At 41.9% G+C, this 18,221-nt stretch overlaps 5 protein-coding genes across 5 annotated transcripts; 3 read left to right on the top strand and 2 right to left on the bottom strand.

The window, feature by feature from the left end:
• Positions 1–17: 17 nt before the first annotated feature.
• Positions 18–1,997, bottom strand: LOC119546026. The gene is made up of 3 exons (XM_037852042.1): positions 1,902–1,997; positions 1,703–1,834; positions 18–1,520 (listed from the first exon to the last, which is right to left on the bottom strand). Exons 1-3 carry the CDS (start codon positions 1,975–1,977, stop codon positions 52–54), a joined length of 1,677 nt encoding a protein of 558 aa, XP_037707970.1. The 5' UTR covers positions 1,978–1,997; the 3' UTR covers positions 18–51.
• A 741-nt stretch (positions 1,998–2,738) lies between these two features.
• Positions 2,739–4,274, top strand: LOC119547473. The gene has a single exon (XM_037854359.1). The coding sequence runs from the start codon at positions 3,002–3,004 to the stop codon at positions 4,106–4,108; it is 1,107 nt and encodes a 368-aa protein (XP_037710287.1). The 5' UTR covers positions 2,739–3,001; the 3' UTR covers positions 4,109–4,274.
• Positions 4,275–5,663: 1,389 nt separating this feature from the next.
• On the top strand, positions 5,664–6,215 carry LOC119546351. Its single transcript, XM_037852578.1, has one exon. It carries the CDS (start codon positions 5,664–5,666, stop codon positions 6,213–6,215), a length of 552 nt encoding a protein of 183 aa, XP_037708506.1.
• Positions 6,216–6,727: 512 nt separating this feature from the next.
• Positions 6,728–9,619, bottom strand: LOC119546770 (keratin-associated protein 10-7). Its single transcript, XM_037853321.1, has 4 exons — positions 9,479–9,619; positions 9,313–9,420; positions 7,460–8,341; positions 6,728–7,101 (listed from the first exon to the last, which is right to left on the bottom strand). The coding sequence occupies exons 1-4, from the start codon at positions 9,552–9,554 to the stop codon at positions 6,893–6,895; spliced, it is 1,275 nt and encodes a 424-aa protein (XP_037709249.1). The 5' UTR covers positions 9,555–9,619; the 3' UTR covers positions 6,728–6,892.
• A 1,430-nt stretch (positions 9,620–11,049) lies between these two features.
• On the top strand, positions 11,050–15,584 carry LOC119546352 (probable multidrug resistance-associated protein lethal(2)03659). Its single transcript, XM_037852580.1, has 9 exons — positions 11,050–11,126; positions 11,183–11,268; positions 11,328–11,633; positions 11,833–12,041; positions 12,101–13,644; positions 13,708–14,177; positions 14,230–14,495; positions 14,554–15,483; positions 15,546–15,584. Exons 1-9 carry the CDS (start codon positions 11,050–11,052, stop codon positions 15,582–15,584), a joined length of 3,927 nt encoding a protein of 1,308 aa, XP_037708508.1.
• The last annotated feature ends 2,637 nt before the right edge of the window (positions 15,585–18,221 follow it).

Below are 18,221 nucleotides of genomic sequence, written 5' to 3' on the forward strand. Positions count from 1 at the left end.
CTTGTGGCTATGAGCATTTATAAAAGTTTAGTTTTCATATAGGATCTGGTCCTACAAGTTACGTACGCTTAGGAACAAGCAAATTACTAAACCCACTTTAGTATACTCTAAAGATTTTGAAGAACTTCTGGCTTCCAGCAACGCAATTGCTTTGGTCTCTAGCTCATAGCTCGCTCTCAACTCCTTTCCAGTACTGTTATTGCAGGCCTGACTGTGACAAATGCGACAACTATCATGTTGGCTACTCCTTAAGAGGCACTCATAGTACAGCTCCGAATTGGATCGACATCCTCTCACAACCTGCTTACTCTGGGTGTCAAAGTACTCCAAGCATGCCACTTTTTGATCATCTGGTTCATTTGCTTGAACAGGACAAGGAAGAGCAGTTTGCCCCCTGGAGATCTCCTCACAATCCCCAACTCCTGTACACTGGTGGCACCAGAGACGCTCCTTCGGAAAGGCTCCTTTGTTACAAAAGCTACCTTCGCAGGGAAGACAATTGGCCACATTGGCGGATGTACAGCTTAGATCCGGTTTTTGGCAACCCCTTGCAGTGGTGCCGTTGTTAAAGGAAACCATCATACACGATGTGGCTGGCTCAACGCATTCCTCGATGAATATATCACCTGGTCTTTCCCAATTCGCACAGCCTGCTCCCGCTTGATCCGTGCTGCATTGGTAGCAGCGGGTGAAATCCTTCCTATTGCATCCACCTTCTTCATCGCACTCGTAGCACTTGACGACATCGGGATTTGTGGGTGGTACACCACAGCCTCTTTGTATGCTCCAGTCGGAATACTCACATGAGAAACAGGAGGAGGCCTCAGCGGAGCCACAAGTGCTGTCACTTATAGCGGTAACATTCGTCCTGCAAAGTTCCCGATCCAGGGAGTTACAGTCTAAACACTTCTGCCGGGTAAGGCAACCTGCATTGCAGTTGTCACTGGTTCTACACTTTTCCAGTTCCTCCAAGAACGGTTCAAGATCTACTGGCATTTTTGTAGAGCACCCTCTGACCACCCGGCTTAGTTTTCGGAAACTGAAGCAGTACTTGTCCTCTTGCTCGCCCAGCAGGACTTCCTGTTGGCATTCCTCGTACAGGGTCACATTACATCTGCCAGTGTTGATCTGAAAGAGATCCATTTTGCAGCCCCTGCCTTCTGCAGAATCGCAGGTGGCGCAGACTTGTGTCCAAGCTCCCTGATCCTCATTGCAGCCATTGATGTCACACAGCTTAGCGGCACTGGACAACGTGTGATTCTGCTCGGAGACACAGCCCCTGTAAGCTTCAGAAGAACTTATAACATCCGTATAGCACTGATCCTCTTCCAAGTGATAGCGACAGGGTTTGGGTTTCGCCCCCGGAGCTGCCACGCAATCCTGTCCGGCGCAGTGATGACACTTGAGTCGTCCTGGAGGATAGACACCACCATTACACAGGTTTGCCGAGCAGGACTTTGTGTAGGTCGATCCGATAATGGGGGTTTCTGCTCCGCAGCCGCGATATGTGATAGAGTCCACTGATAGAGAAAAGGGATACAATTTTAATTATCCAAAATAGACTAGCACCTATTGCTAGGTTTCCTGCAATTATCAGGTGAACTTCAATTATTTATTAAAATGCAAAAAAAGATTCTTTGAAAATGCTGACTCGCCGTCGTCAATTGGGAATTAATTACGAATATAATTTAGTTGGACTCACCAATGGACACACGACACGACAGTTCAGAGGGACACTCCTGGTAGGGAAGAAGCCCCACCTCTCCAAGGGTCTGGGAACATTCAGGCAGGGCAATGGAATCGCAGTGATAGCAAACTATGGCCAAACTGCGGCCTATAATTTAAAACGCCTTCGAAGGTTAACAACGCATTATTTCTGAGAGAAATTGCAAGTGCCTCACCTGTTAGCAGAAGGATTACGAGAAGGAGGAGCACGTGGTGCAGAAGCAAATGGCGACGTTCCTTTAGTCTAAGCATTTCGACTGCTCATAAAGAATGTAAACTTCAAATTCTACCTTTGATTGCCATTTCAAATCCATAATCTGTTTATGACTTATCAGACTGTACAACAAAGAGTTGATATAGTTAAAATGTTGATAAGGATAAGCTTTATATATAAAAAAACCCAACTTTCAACATTATACTTTAAGCACCTAAGTATTTTACATAAATATTTTCTTATATAACTTTAATATTTGTCAAAGAAAATGTGATTTTTGGATCTTTATATAAAATGATCGATCTTAACTTAAGGTTTACTGAACAACGAAATTCTTAAAAGTACAATATTGTCAAAAATAGGGAGTGCCATCAGTAAGTTAGTTAAGTTTTTATAATTCTATAATTTTTTGGGAAATTTTTAGGAATTCTTTTTTGGGAAAGGCATGAATTTATTTTGGAAATAAAGGTGCATATGATTGCTTCATATAATTCCTTCTGTGTTGAACCTCCCCGAACCACAGTTCCATGGTTACCGCGATTTAATTCCGGCATATGCATAATGACTAAAAATGTCATAACCATAATGTGTTCTGTGCCTTGACCCCATTATCGTAGTGTCCCATCGGTTCCATCGAAAGGTTCACATCATCAATAATTCAGGAACTCGCATTTGTTGCAGGAATGTCGGAAGCGAATCATAAGCGTGGGTCAAGGGTCCCTTGACTGCTGTCTTTCACCCCTGAGGTATCGATTTAGTTATGAGACCGGATAATTGCGTGACAATCAGGGGATTCGAGTATACGTATCGTATGTCCAGGCAGTTTATTGACCACCGACCTCAGTTGGCAGCTAAATAGACAAGGGACAGGTCGGGAAATACAAACTCATCGGTGGATAGCACAGAAAAAATATTCCTATTTGCCGAGCTCTTCAGAGCGGGGATAAACCGATAACAAAAGATACGGACCTGATAAGCCCATCTACTCTGGAGGTTCAGTGGAAGATTTATTTCCCATCCAAGTCATAAGCTCTGCGAAGTTTCAACCAATCAGTGACTATAATGCGGCTAAGATTGCTGGCTATCTGGGTCTCCCTAGCTCTTTTACTTCAATGGAGTCGGGCCCAGGAGGATAACATACAAGAAGTCAGCATAATTGGAGGATCAGAAGGTGAAAGCTCGGATAAAAATGAAGAGCATGCAACGGAATCGAAGGAGAATGGTGTTGTATCTCTAGGAGAGAAACAGCCTTATATGAACTCAACAGAACTGACTACTGATGAAAAAGAGCCCATGGGAGATGTAACAAGTTCACAAAATATGCCATCTAATGCCAGTCAAGTTGGAGAGATGGATCATCAATCAGGGGATGATAAAAACGAGTCTGATGAAATAAGTATGGGCACAAATACGGAGGTGGACCACAAAAAAGAACAAGCAGATAAAGTAGAACCAGAAAAGCAAAATAACGAAACTTCTCCTAAACCAGAAACTCCGGATACTGAAAGAAACGACCATTCATCGGATCATTTAAATCAGTCGCCTACGGCTACTCAGGAATCCCCTTCAGGAGTGGGTCCCAATATTTTTAATCAACCACCAACTCCACCAGAGAAGGAAACTCATACCGCCAATGAAACTGCAGTCATATCAACGGGCGGATCGCCCGATTACCCGAGTGACGGACCCCAAGAGAACACCACAGCTCAACCCACAACTGAACCCACCTTTATAGCACCCACTCCCCCAATGTCCAACCCAGTATTCTCTGCTTTGAGCTGCTACTCCTGCATGTTTTGCAATAAATCGGCTACGAATGAGTCTAAGTTAGACTGCCCACCAATACCGGGAAAAAGGAATGGATGCCGTACCATACTTGTTAAAGATCCCTTTATTGTGCCGGGTAAAAAGACTTATATAAGTCGGGGCTGCATAATCGAAACGGATAATTCTTTCTCTAGCTATTGTGAAGAAAATGAGCAACTATGCATATCGTGCTACGAACCCAATTGTAATATTCATAACATGACACAATTTGAAGAGACTTCGGCCTCTGCCTCTGCTTCTGCCGCTCATCATTTGCTGACGTCGACCCCCTTTCTTATCTGGAGCATCTGTTTATTCAGTTGGCAGGTGATATATTATAAAGTACCACCCCCGCAATTCTGAGTCATAACAATTAATAAGTAAATGGATAATGGCGCACTTAAAAACCGATGAGTATGACTAATAATAAAAAACCGAAGATTAGATGGGCAGTATGCCGATAAAAAATGTATTATCTATAAATCACATATGTATATCGAAATATGGAATTGTTTGTGTGTCAATATATGTCGCCTTAAAACTAGAAAAATGTAGTTTTTACATGGAAATATGAATATTTTAAAATAAAATATGTATAAAAAACCATTATACACTCGTAAAGATTTTAGGGGACATTTGTGTGAAACGGAATTTTTTGGTTTCAATACCAATAAATCATGAAGCAAATCATTTGTCTCGCAATGTTAACTTATTGCAAGCTAAACGTTCGACAATATTATTAGTACTTACCTACATTACTTAAATTAGGTCCGCAGCATTAATTATTAACCAATTATTAAATGGAGCAGGGAGACTGGGACCTACTTTAAAGAGTGGTCTAAAGTCCCTCGAGTTTCAGAAACAATTTTATTTAAAGCGTATACTTATAATAATCACCAGAATGGAGCTTTTTCAACGCATGGCACTCAGTTGTTAGCAGAACGTCAGGGAATCTGTAATGAAAAACAAGAAAGAACGCTATAGTCGAGTGCCTCGACTATCAGATACCCGTTACTCAGCTAAAGGGACCAAAGGGAAATGGAAATAAGCAAGCAGCAAAGCAAGACTGAAATGCGCCACCTACCGGCGGTAGACAGATTTAAGCGTTATGGGCGTTAGGGTGGGCGTGGCAAATTTTTTTTTGGTCAATCGATAGGTATTGACGAGACCGATACAGTTCAGTTAAAATTTTGTATCTAGCATGAAAATTGTGGGCGCCACAGGCTTGGGCGGTTTGTGGGCGTTAGAGTGGGCGTGGCATATTCGCGTATCAAAATTGCGCTGCGTACAAAGCTACGGAATCTAAATCTGAAATCCTGATTCCATATCTTTGATAGTTTCCGAGATATCCACGTTCATATTTACGATTTTTTGAAGTTTGGGGGCGGTTTGTGGGCGATAAAGTGGGCGTGGCAAACTTTTTTTTGAATCAATCGATAGGTATTGATGAGAACAATACATTTCAGTTAAAATTTTTATTCTAGCATCAAAACTGTAGGAGCCACAGTTTTGGGCGGTTTGTGGGCGTAAAAGTGGGCGTGGCACTCTACTGAAACAAACTTGCGCTGCGTAAGAAGCTCAGGAATCTGCACGCCAAATCTCAATAGCCTAGCTCTCATAGTTTCCAAGATCTCAGCGTTCATCCGGACAGACAGACGGACAGACGGACAGACGGACAGACGGACAGACGGACAGACGGACAGACGGACAGACGGACAGACGGACATGGCTAGATCGACTCGGCTAGTGATCCTGATCAAGAATATATACACTTTATGGGGTCGGAAACGCTTCCTTCTGCCTGTTACATACTTTCCGACGAATCTAGTATACCCTTTTACTCTACGAGTAACGGGTATAAAAAGTATTCTTTGATTGAGGACAAACTGAGAAAGATAAATGAAAAATAAAATTAACAATGGAGCTTCTTATTATATTAATTGTATTATTACCGTTGCTTAAGGCCCAGTCTAATGAACCAGAGACTTTATTTAATTTGACTATGAGCTCAATTCCTGAACTTGTGGAACCTAAAAATCAAGACCACGAAATCAAGGACGTATTGGAAACTACCGAGCAGCCACTCAAAGCAACCCTTTTTCCGCCTATACGATGCCTTAATTGTTCAGTTTGTTTCCCAAATGAGGGGAAAACTAGAAATAGTAAGGGGAAAAAGATGTGTCACATAAGACCCGGAATACTTCACGGATGCATATCAATATTTTTTAAATACTCAAACGCCGCTGGAGGTCCAGATGGCTTTATGGTAAGAACTTGTATTTCCGATCTAGACGAGGACGGTCGGGAGTACTGCAAGAATAATAAAAAACTCTGCGAGCAGTGCTTCGAAGATGACTGCAATTATGTGGACATAAACAAAAATGGATTGGTGACTGGCGGAGGTACTCGAATAATGGCTTCAATATTAGTGATCTTCAGTTTGACCAGTTGTCTTTTAAGGAATGCGTAAAAATATTCCACAGCAAACATTCAGAGTTTTGTAGAACGTATTAAAAAATTTAAAATTGATAAAGGCACAAAGTATACACAAATGTTTGTCTATATTGCGAATTTTTTTTACCTTCATCAATTGTAATTCATTTATATTATTAAGTGTACATTTTCATTGTTCTAATAAATAAACGAAAATATGAAAATATAGAAATTACTGGTTTGGTATTTAAGTCATAAAATTAAACAAAGCTTTCAAGTTTTATAAAAGAAACTCTTCCTTTTGGTCATGTTATTTCAAAATAATTTGACTTTAACAGGTAAATATTTATTGCAAGTTATATGCACTTTTACGCCTTTGTCTATTTTTATTGGTACTTATGTTGATAAGTTGCTATCATTGCCTGATAATGTATTATATTGCCATTTTGATAAGCTAAGCAGTTCTAACCACTAGCCTTTGACCATTCACTGATAAAAAAGGGAATTCACCGTCTAAATAAATACCGAACCAACAGAAACAACTACATAATTATTTACAAATGTTTTATTTCGGATTATAAAAGTATTCCTAATTAGCTTCAGTTATTATAGTTATGTTACGTTTCATTTTGTCTGTTGCTCTGCATGAATCATAGACCCATTCACCACCTGGTAACTTGGCTAGATAAGCCAACTATCTATAAAGTTCCAGGATTAGAGGCTACTGCGAAGTGCGAGCATTAGGGCCATCAGCAGACCGACCACGCCCATCTGGCTGAGAGAGGCGGCTCCGCTAAAGGCATTTTTGTTGCACTTGGTGGGCGTGTTGCACGTAGTGCACTGATAGCCCTCCACTTTGTGGTCGCATTGGTACTGCATCAATTGGCTGGCGGAGCTAAAACAGTCTCGAACTCCAAGTCCATCTGCAAAATAAATGTTTGATATTTATTATATTATATTACTTAAATGTACAAATATTTTGAATTGGTCAATTTGTTTTAATTCTAAAAAAGCAAAGCAATAAATATTAATTTTTACATAAGCCATGTCTTGGTTTAAAAGTGTTATTAAGGTACTAAAAAAGTCGATAAATTAATTTGCAACTATTTTTGACAAGGATTCTTTCTATAGTTAAGCAATTGGAAGTTTAAAAGTGTTATTAAGGTACTAAAAAAGTCGATAAATTAATTTGCAACTATTTTTGACAAGGATTCTTTCTATAGTTAAGCAATTGGAAGTCAAAAAAAAAAAGTTTCTCTCTTAGACTCATCACCAACTTACTCCAAACTCCGCTGAAACAGGTTCCATTGTCGCACTTTACCACAGGCAGTTCATCCGGCTTAGTGGCTGACCAGCAGTCGGCAACCTCATTCGAAATGCAGGCAATGCACTCGAATGCCACATCAACGACGGCCACATTACATCCGGATTCCGAGCAGGAAGTGCAGGAATTGGTCGCAGAGCACTCTCCGTCCAATTTGTTCAAACATCCGCGACTTACAGTGCTGCCCGTAGTCATCGTGTAGCATCCGATCGTCTGATTGTAAAGGGCCAGATCGCAGGACTTCTTATCGTTCACATCCTGTTGGGCGGCACAGTTGTCGCAAATGACGCAGGAACCGGCGTCCCTTTGATACTCCAGCGTGTTGCACAAATTGGAGTCGCATATAAGGCAATCGGGATCGGTGCTATTGGCCGCACACTTAATTGCCATGTCAGCCGATGTGCAGCCACGGGTCATATTGGTCTCAGACGTACCGGTGGTGAAGCACTGGGCATCCGTTTGATTGCATGCCGTGATCATCGATTCTGCAAACTTATTGCAATCCGTTCCTGAGCAACTATAGCACTGCCGACGATCGGCGGGATATAAATCCGCATTGCATAGAGACGTCGTGCAGGAGGAGCATGTGGCGTTCGAACAAGCGGAGCCACACAAAAGGCTCACCGTCTTGTTGCCATTCACCTGGCTCACACACTGCTGATCCTGGCTGGACGGGCACACCGCATTGTATTTCGCATCCGTCACATTGGCCGTGGCACACTCCTCTAGCCCTAGGCATTCCTTGCACACAATGTTCGTATTGCAATTATCCGTTTGGCAGGACCAACAGGTGGGTGAATTGCAGTTTGCTAGTTCGCAGCCGCGAATCAATGTTCCATCTGGAATAGATAAGAATGCAATCACCACACTATGCCTTTGACTTATAGATTAACAATATGGGGGTACACAAAGAGAAATGTCCAAGAACATTGTTCTTGAATTGAGAACATTCGTTCTCAAAAACCGTGTAAGTACATTTTGGTATCAATGCTCTCAATATTAGAACGAAATGGTGAGAAGAGAAAAGTTAAATTGAGTTTATTTAACAATTTTTTGATAAGAGATATTCAATCTAAATACCGTCAATTCAACTTGATTCGAGCAAAATGAAAACATTTTCAACTTTAAAAATTTAGTTCTATTTTTAAGAACATTTTCAACTCAGATGAGAACGTCAGAATTATCTCTGTGTACCTAAAATCAGGATACCTAATCTACTGAAAGTTCTTGTCCTTAGGTATTTGAAAAATACAACTAATATAAAAATTATATTTTAATACTTGGATAAATCGGCTTTTATCTCGATACGTAAGAAAATTGTATTATACTTCTTATTAATACATATTCGTTCTACATTAAATAAGAAATTCATTGATACGCCATATATAATAGATTACTGCAGAAATGTGATAACAAAATTAAAGTATCTAAAGGAGATAAGTTATGTATGTAATTGGTAAACACATAGTGGTAACCATAAATGAATTATGGCAGTTTTAATAGAACGCAAAATCACATATTTCATGCGGTCCGAGTTCTCCCCTTTTTTAATACATTTGATTGTTCTACAGAAAGTTCAAAGCAAAAGTCAGCCAGTGCATGAATCACTAAACAATACATATTTTTACCGCTCAAAATTAATAAGTTAGTGTTAAAGATCTCGGAAAAAAAGGGATCAGTGATATCAATAACAGAGATAATCGCTTATCGCTTGTAGCTAACCTGATCGATAAGGGGGGCCAATGCCACTGCCTGCATTTACCTTTGTCTAAGAATGTGAAATAGTCGGTCATGAGTCATACAAACTCACCTTCAGATATCGAGGTAGAACAACCATTCTCACAATCCGTAGAATTTTGGGTAGGATTCATAAGACAGTTTCCAGCGTCAGTTCCCGTTGAATTGCAAGAATAGCACTCTGCGTTAATTAAAGAGGGAAATCAGTTGGAAATCGTGTTAGGAAACTAACGCCTTACGTTTGGCTACAGTACTGTCCAGCTGGCTGAAAACAATTGCTGTTATCAGAAAGACACATATGTTATATCCTATCATGGCTCTCGCTTTTGTAACGATCTCAATTGAAACTTTCGACTGGCTCGATCGACCACTGTTGGCTAACTGGCTGCCCTACTGTTTGGCAATATTTTTTTTACCCCCACTTGCCTAGTCAATTCCTAATGAACTCACTGGTAACTGGCCAAACTCTCTGTATGCAATGCTTATCTTAATTATACATACATATAACAATATTTCCGGAGAATTTCAGTTCTCTTGTTGCTGATAGCTTCAATACCCCGGCCCGGTGTGATAACAATTGTAGGTGTGTGCATCGCTTTTCACACGCGATGGGTACTTACCATAGCCATATGAAGTTTGCATTTGCTAAGGCCTAAAGCTTTTTAGCCACCTTTAAAGTTAACCCATTGCTAACGAAAATAAAAGTTACAATTTTAGGTTATATGATAAATAACTAAATACTAATTTTGACCCATCTACGACGGTAAATCTAAAAAATTAGAACCCTTTTGATCCCTTTTGGACCCTCGAATATTTGGCATTCAGCTTTATATCACTTTGTGGCGGCACAAAAAGCTGTAAAGTGGTTTGTGTATTGACTTGAGTTTCCCAGAGTTTCAAAGTTTTAAAAAAACCATATCATTTATTGCTAAAAACGATTTCACAAAAAACGATCCAATCACAATAGCACTGTCGTGTCTGCACTTTTCAGTTTTTTGTTGTTTATTTATTAAAGTATTTAAACGTTACTTTTTAAATATCATGCTCATCTACCGTGTTATTTAGAGTCGCTACATAGACCATAAACACACTGTTATCTCACTTTTATATTGGCGCCATTGTCCAAATGCCTACTACTCTTCAGTAAACTGCTCCGTCCTTACGATAGCCCATCGTCTAAAAATAGCACAAAAGGTCTGTCATTTCAAACATCCAACATGGAAGTAATCAATAATCAATTTTTCAGGCCTTTGAAAGTGCCTAAAGTCCAATTAAATTAATTTTTAAACAGTTCTTTATCTTTCTGACCACATTTTCTTTTATAATATTTATTTATTGGATTAATCCTATGTGTTTTCAAAAGAATAATGAAAAAGAGAATGAAAGACACCAGACTTATCTGACTAAGACTTAATAATGTTTAGACTGTCGCTGCCCCTGAGATAATATTCAAAGTAATGTTGTATTTTTGTTAGATTAGAAGAGTCTATAAAAGCATGCTCATTATTTAAAATCCCTGATAACTTAAAAATAAAATCTAATCTCGTTTATCTGCGGCGAATTCGGACACTTGACTCGATAGTCTCCAAACCGAGGTTCATTAACTTTCAGAACCTTTGGGTGCGTGGACGGTTTGCTTTTTATTTAACTAATTATTTTGATTCTGATGACGAAATAAGGTTTAATAAATGCACTTTCACGTGTTCTGTTTTTAGTGTAATTAAGCTTTTTAATAGTTTGTTAATGTGTGATCACAACTTCATTTATTTGGTTAGATAGGCCTCTTCTGACTTAGTTCTAAGTACGTAAAATGCAAAGGTTAAAGGCCGATGATCTTCCGGAGAATCCGCGAGAGCGATCGAACATTTTTGAGATACTATGTTTTTGGTAAGACTGCGAATTTGTGATGATCATGTATCAGATACAAACTTATAATCCTTAAGGTTTACCATACCCACTTTTATTAAGGGCCGAATGGTAACATTGGGAACTAAGGACCTTTACAGGGCCTTGAAAGAGCACAAGTCAGGTAAGAAAGACGATTGTTTAATAACATTAAATGTTACATATGTATTATAAATATTTAAGAGACCCTCGGCAACAAGTTATGCAGTGCCTGGCAGATTGAAATGGAGACTTACAAGGAGAACGCCAGTTTGCTGAGGTGTCTCCTGCGGGTATACGGCTGGTATTTTGCCTTTCTTGGTCTAGTTCTCTTCATTATGAATGGTATACTAACGATGCAGCCTCCATTTCTGGTTGAGCTGATGTCTTCCTTCTCCCACGGCTCGGAGTCCATTGGGACAGCTTATGTATATGCGGCCGGGGTCATTTTGTGCGATGCCCTCTTCGTTATTCTACTACACCCTTTCGCGTTTGCCATCAACCACTTGGGTAAGTATCTTAATATTTTCAAACAGGGAGATCAAAATAAGACTAATGACTTGGTGGTTCTCTGTTTTTGCATTTTACTTGCCCGCTTCGACCTTTTAAGCTATTTGAAGAACTACTTAATTGATCGACATGAGTTTTTACACTGATTAGCTTTCATGGATTGTACTCCAAAGTAATGTTTATTTTTGTGGTTTTGCAGGCTTTAAGATTCGGGTGGGTCTGACCAGCATGATCTACCGGAAGAGTCTTCGGTTGAGCAAGACCGCGTTGGGGGAAATGTCTGCTGGGCACATAATCAATTTAATTTCAAACGACCTGGGCCGCATGGAAAATTTTCTTCAGTTCACCCACATTCTTTGGTTAGGTCCACTTCAGGCGCTTTTGGTAACCTATCTCATGTACCAAGAGGTAAGTTCCCTATATCTATTATTACCAATAAGTAAAGTTGTATACAAACTTCATTCCAGATTGGAATAGCTGCAGTGTTTGGCATGTCCTTCATGCTAATGTTTATACCCCTGCAGATGTACCTGGGCCACAAGATCTCGGTGCTTCGTTTGGAAACCGCACTACGGACGGACAAAAGAATGCGGATGATGACTGAGATCATCTCCGGCATTCAGGTGATTAAAATGTACGCCTGGGAGCTGCCCTTCGAGCGGTTGGTATCCTACGCACGCAGAAAGGAGATCAATACCATCCGGCACGTGGCCTATATAAAGGGCATCCTCTCGTCCTGCAATAACTTCCTCACCAGAGTATCCATCTTCATCAGTCTGGTGGGGTTTGTTCTATTGGGCCAGTTCCTTACGGCGGAAGTGGCTTTTCTGATAACCGCATACTACAACGTAGTGCGCGTCAATGCAACCACCCTTTTTGCATTGGGTATCACGCAGACGGCGGAGATCCTAGTTTCCATCAAGCGTGTGCAGCAGTTTCTGCAATCTGAAGAGGCAGAAGACTCAGATACCGAGGCAGGAAAAGATATTCAGGAGAAAGAAACACTTCTACCCACGACTCACCCCGTCATTACTACTGAAGACTCCCTTCGCTCGAAGGCGTGCTTAACCATAAGTGGACTTAAAGCCAGGTGGGATACCAGTGCACCGGATTACACACTTAGTGGAGTAAACATGCAGGTCCATCCCGGCACTTTGTTGGCCATTGTGGGTCACACTGGGTCAGGAAAATCCAGCCTTCTCCAAGCCATTCTGGGAGAGCTGCGCGCCGAATCTGGCGAGATCAATATCAGTGGAACGATGTCCTACGCCTCTCAAGAGCCGTGGCTTTTTTCCGGCACCGTGCGCCAGAATATCCTCTTTGGCCAGCCCATGGACCGTCGGCGGTACGATGCGGTGGTGAAGGAATGCGCTCTGGAACGAGACTTTGAGCTACTTCCGCTCAAGGACAAAACGATTGTGGGAGACCGCGGAGCTTCCCTGTCGGGCGGCCAGAAGGCGAGAATCAGTTTGGCCAGGGCTGTCTACCGGCAGGCCTCCATCTACTTGCTGGACGATCCACTCAGTGCGGTGGACACCAAGGTGGCCCGCCATCTCTTCGAGCATTGCATGCGTGGCTACCTGCGGGATCGTATTGTCATTCTGGCCACCCATCAGCTGCAGTTCCTGCAGCAAGCCGATCAAATAGTGATCATGAATAAGGGCCAAGTTAGTGCTGTTGGCACCTATGAGGAGCTTCAAAGATCGGGCGCCGACTTTGGCAGCATTCTGGATGAACCAGAGAGTCACGAGGAGCCGGCGGAGGAACGGTCAAGGACCCCCAGTATCACAGAGCAGCGGCGAAGCAGTGTGAAATCAGTGCTGTCCAATGCGGAATCCTGTCCAGGGGATACCCCCGAGGAACAGGTGAAAGAGGTGGGTCGAAGTGACTTGGGAGTGTACACCGATTACTTCAAGGCAGGAGGCGGACTCCTCCCCTTCGTCGTGATGATAAGCTTCTTTCTGGGCTCCCAGGGACTAGCCTCGCTTGGGGATTACTTTCTGTCCCCGTGGTAAGCAGTCATTTTATAATTGGTAGTGATAAAATATCATATTATGACATCATTCTGATCCAGGGTCTCAAAAAAAAGGGATGTGGTTGTCCAAGAAGACACAAGTAACTCAAAAGGTGCAGATGACGCAATGCACGACACCTACATATTTATGCTGATTACAGTGCTAACCATTGTTGTGACCGTAAAACGATCCTTTCTGTTTTACAACTTGGCGATGAAGGCCTCTATTCGGTTGCACAACTCCATGTTTCGTGGCATTTGTCGAGCTTCCATGTACTTCTTCAACACGATCCCTTCGGGGAGTATCCTAAATCGCTTCTCCAAGGACATGGGTCAAGTGGATGAGGTGCTGCCCCCTCTGATGATGACGGTCATCCAGGACTTCCTGTCGCTTGCCGGAAATATCCTTGTCATATCCATTGTCAATCCTCTATTCCTCTTACCCGCCATCGCGGTTGGTGTAGTATTTTATCACCTGCGCACTTTTTACCTTAAAACTTCGCGGGATGTTAAGCGATTAGAGGCCAATGGTAAGTTGTAGTTAAGAATAGAAAACTTCTAAAACCTCTCCTCCTTTAACAGCTCGATCTCCGGTTTACTCGCATTTTGCTGCTTCTCTCACTGGACTTCCCACTATTCGAGCCTTTGGAGCTCAGAAAATTTTAGAGGCGGAGTTCGATAGTTGCCAAGATATGCACAGCTCCGCTGCCTATATGTTCATCAGCATATCACGCGCCTTTGGATTTTGGATAGATATATTCTGTGTGCTCTATATAGCGACTGTAACACTCGGCTTCTTCATCTTTCCGCCAGCCAATAAAGCTGAAGTTGGTCTAGCGATAACTCAGGTAAGGAATCTGGAAAGTTGCCTTAGCTAAAGACATTTGTTCATTTAATCTTTTCCAGGCCATGGGCTTGATGGGCACAGTCCAGTGGACTGTCCGCCAGTCGGCCGAGTTGGAAACCACAATGATTTCCGTGGAGAGGGTTCGTGAGTACGAGGACATTGAGCCAGAGGGAGCCTTGGAGGCCACAGCGGATAAGAAGCCACCTCAATCCTGGCCGGAGGAGGGTAAAATAGAGTTTGATGAGCTGAGCCTGCGCTACATGCCGGATCCAAAGACGGAAAACGTTCTCAAGTCCCTAAGCTTCGTCATCAAGCCAAGGGAAAAGATAGGCATCGTTGGCCGCACTGGGGCTGGCAAGTCCTCGCTGATAAACGCCCTCTTCCGACTGTCCTACAACGATGGATCCGTCCTCATAGACAAGAGGGACACAAGTGAGATGGGTCTGCACGATCTGCGCAGTAAGATCTCGATTATTCCCCAGGAACCCGTTCTGTTCTCCGGCACTATGCGGTACAACCTGGATCCCTTCGACGAATACAGCGATGAAAAGCTGTGGCACTCCTTGGAGGAGGTGAAACTTAGGGAAGTGGTGGCCAATATGGCTACTGGTTTGGAAACCAAAATCACCGAGGGAGGATCCAACTTTAGCGTGGGTCAGCGACAGTTGGTGTGCTTGGCAAGGGCTATACTGCGGGATAATAGAATCCTCGTGATGGATGAGGCCACGGCCAACGTGGATCCCCAGACAGATGCACTAATCCAAACCACCATTCGGAAGAAGTTCAAGGACTGCACCGTCCTGACGATAGCCCATCGATTACACACTGTAGTGGACTCGGACAAGATATTGGTCATGGATGCTGGTCGAGCTGTAGAATTTCGGACGCCCTATGAACTTCTGACGGCGGGGGATACCAAGGTGTTCTACGACATGGTCATGCAAACGGGACATGCCACCTATGATAACCTGCTGAGAACCGCACAAAAGGTTTGTTTGTGATTTGATATGTTTATTATTTTCTTGGGTAATTTACACAATTTCAATTTTAGGTCTTTGTCGGTTCTCAGATGCAAAGTATATCTTCCTAAGTATTTCCTAATAAAATAAATAAATAGGATTTACAAAATGGATTTCTGTAAATGTTAACCATCGACTACATTTTTATTTATAAAACTTATCATTTGTAGACCACATCAGCACATTAATTGCAACTTGCGTGTGCTAATTATACCCGTTACTCGTAGAGTAAAAGGGTATACTAGATTCGTCGGAAAGTATGTAACAGGCACAAGGAAGCGTTTCCGACCCCATAAAGTATATATATTCTTGATCAGGATCACTAGCCGAGTCGATCTAGCCATGTCCGTCTGTCCGTCTGTCCTTCTGTCCGTCTGTCCGTCTGTCCGTCTGTCCGTATGAACGCTGAGATCTCGGAAACTATAAGAGCTACAATACTGAGATTAGGCATGCAGATTCCTGAGATTCCTGCGCAGCGCAAGTTTGATTCAAAAGAGTGCCACGCCCACTCTAACGCCCACAAACCGCCCAAAACTGTGGCTCCTATAGTTTTGATGCTAGAACAAAAATTTTAACTGAAATGTATTGTTCTCATCAATACCTACCGATTGACCCAAAAAAAAAGTTTGCCACGCCCACTTTAACGCCCACAAACCGCCCACAAACTTCAAAAAATCGTAAATATGAACGCGGATATCTCGGAAAATTTCAAAGATAGAGAAACGGGATTTCAAATTTAGATTCCGTGGGCTTGAGCGCAGCGCAAGTATGTTACGCGAATATGCCACGCCCACTCCAACGCCCACAAACCGCCCAAATCTGTGGCGCCCACAATTTTCATGCTAGATAAAAAATTTTAACTGAAATGTATTGGTCTCGTCAATACCTATCGATTGATTAAAAAAAAAGTTTGCCACGCCCACTCTAACGCCCACAACGCTTAAGTCTGTATACCGCCGGTAGGTGGCGCATTTGCTGCTTGCATATCTCCACTTTCCTTTGGTCCCTTAAGCTGAGTAACGGGTATCTGATAGTCGAGGTACTCGACTATAGCGTTCTTCCTTGTTTTATGTTATCTTATCTAGATTAAATTTGCATTGGCAAAAACATTTCCTTAAGAATACTTCTAAGGAAAGACACATATTCACATTTTACAGATATCATACTTTCTTGTATGGTAAAAGCTTTGTCTGACCGTTTAAAATAAGTTTTAATTGCATAGTGCTAATCATAACCCCTAAAACTGTAAAAAATCTTATCTTATTTGATTTCGGCGAATTCGGCACGTTGAGTTCTTACCTCTTGTTAGTACCTTGCAGAACTTTTCGGTGTGAGGACGGATAGCAGTTTAATTTACTAATAATCTAATTTCGTAATTTTTGGAATCGCTTCCTATTATATTCTTGATTAGGATCACCAGCCATGTCCGTCTGTCCGTATAAGCGCTGTGATCTTAAAACTATAAAAGCTGTAATTCTGGGATTAAGCATGCAGATTCCTGAGATTCCTGCGCAGCGCAAGTTTATTTCAAAAGAGTGCCACGCCCACTCTAACGCCCACAAACCGCCCAAAACAGTTGATCCTACAGTTTTGATGCTAGAATAAAAATTTTAACTGAAATGTATTGTTCTCATCAATACCTACCGATTGACCGAAAAAAATGTTTGCCACGCCCACTATAACGCCCACAAACCGCCCACAAACTTCAAAAAATCGTAAATATGAACGCGGATATCTCGGAAAATATCAAAGATAGAGAAACGGGACTTAAGATTTAGATTCCGTAGGCTTAAGCGCAGCGCAAGTTTGTTACGCGAATATGCCACGCCCACTCTAACGCCCACAAACCGCCCAAATCTGTGGCGCCCACAATTTGTATGCTAAATAAAAAATGTTAACTGAAATGTATTGGTCTCGTCAATACCTATCGATTGATCTAAAAAAAAGTTTGCCACGCCCACTCTAACGCCCACAAACCGCCCAAGCCTGTGGCGCCCACAATTTTCATGCTAGATAAAAAATTTTAACTGAAATGTATTGGTCTCGTCAATACCTATCGATTGATTTAAAAAAAACTTTGCCACGCCCACTCTAACGCCCACAACGCTTAAATCTGTCTACCGCCGGTAGGTGGCGCATTTGCTGCTTGCATATCTCCATTTTCCTTTGGTCCCTTTAGCTGAGTAACGGGTATCTGATAGTCGAGGTACTCGACTATAGCGTTCTTCCTTGTTTATAAATGCATAGTGCTAATCATAACCCCTAAAACTGTAAAAAATCTTATCTTATTTGATTTCGGCGAATTCGGCACCTTGAGTTCTTACCTCTTGTTAGTATCTTGCAGAACTTTTCGGTGTGAGGACGGATAGCAGTTTAATTTACTAATAATCTAATTTCGTAATTTTTGGAATCGCTTCCTATTATATTCTTGATTAGGATCACCAGCCATGTCCGTCTGTCCGTATAAGCGCTGTGATCTTAAAACTATAAAAGCTGTAATACTGGGATTAAGCATGCAGATTCCTGAGATTCCTGTGCAGCGCAAGTTTGTAACTGTCAGTGTGCCACGCCCACTATAACGCCCACAAGCCGCCCAAAACTGTGGCTCCTACAGTTTTAATGCTAGAATAAAAAGTACAAAACAGAAACGTGTTGTTCAATTGATTCGCTCTTTCAGTGAACGGTCGTGTTTTTGTCTTGTGCTCAGA

Source organism: Drosophila subpulchrella, chromosome 2L (genome assembly GCF_014743375.2).
Source record: "Drosophila subpulchrella strain 33 F10 #4 breed RU33 chromosome 2L, RU_Dsub_v1.1 Primary Assembly, whole genome shotgun sequence".
In the NCBI taxonomy this organism is placed as follows: Eukaryota; Metazoa; Arthropoda; class Insecta; order Diptera; family Drosophilidae; genus Drosophila; species Drosophila subpulchrella.

Bases quoted from the DNA above. Each gene is read 5' to 3' on its own strand.
- LOC119546351 (XM_037852578.1), top strand. From the start codon at position 5,664: ATGGAGCTTCTTATTATATTAATTGTATTATTACCGTTGCTTAAGGCC.
- LOC119546026 (XM_037852042.1), bottom strand. From the start codon at position 1,977: ATGCTTAGACTAAAGGAACGTCGCCATTTGCTTCTGCACCACGTGCTC. The intron at 1,835-1,901 runs GTGAGGCACTTG...TTTAAATTATAG, and splicing joins CGTAATCCTTCTGCTAACAG to GCCGCAGTTTGGCCATAGTT. The intron at 1,521-1,702 runs GTGAGTCCAACT...TTTCTCTATCAG, and splicing joins GTCGTGTCGTGTGTCCATTG to TGGACTCTATCACATATCGC.
- LOC119547473 (XM_037854359.1), top strand. From the start codon at position 3,002: ATGCGGCTAAGATTGCTGGCTATCTGGGTCTCCCTAGCTCTTTTACTT.
- LOC119546352 (XM_037852580.1), top strand. From the start codon at position 11,050: ATGCAAAGGTTAAAGGCCGATGATCTTCCGGAGAATCCGCGAGAGCGA. The intron at 11,634-11,832 runs GTAAGTATCTTA...GTGGTTTTGCAG, and splicing joins GTTTGCCATCAACCACTTGG to GCTTTAAGATTCGGGTGGGT. The intron at 13,645-13,707 runs GTAAGCAGTCAT...ATTCTGATCCAG, and splicing joins GATTACTTTCTGTCCCCGTG to GGTCTCAAAAAAAAGGGATG.
- LOC119546770 (XM_037853321.1), bottom strand. From the start codon at position 9,554: ATGATAGGATATAACATATGTGTCTTTCTGATAACAGCAATTGTTTTC. The intron at 9,421-9,478 runs GTAAGGCGTTAG...TAATTAACGCAG, and splicing joins GGACAGTACTGTAGCCAAAC to AGTGCTATTCTTGCAATTCA. The intron at 7,102-7,459 runs GTAAGTTGGTGA...TTTATTTTGCAG, and splicing joins CTGTTTCAGCGGAGTTTGGA to ATGGACTTGGAGTTCGAGAC.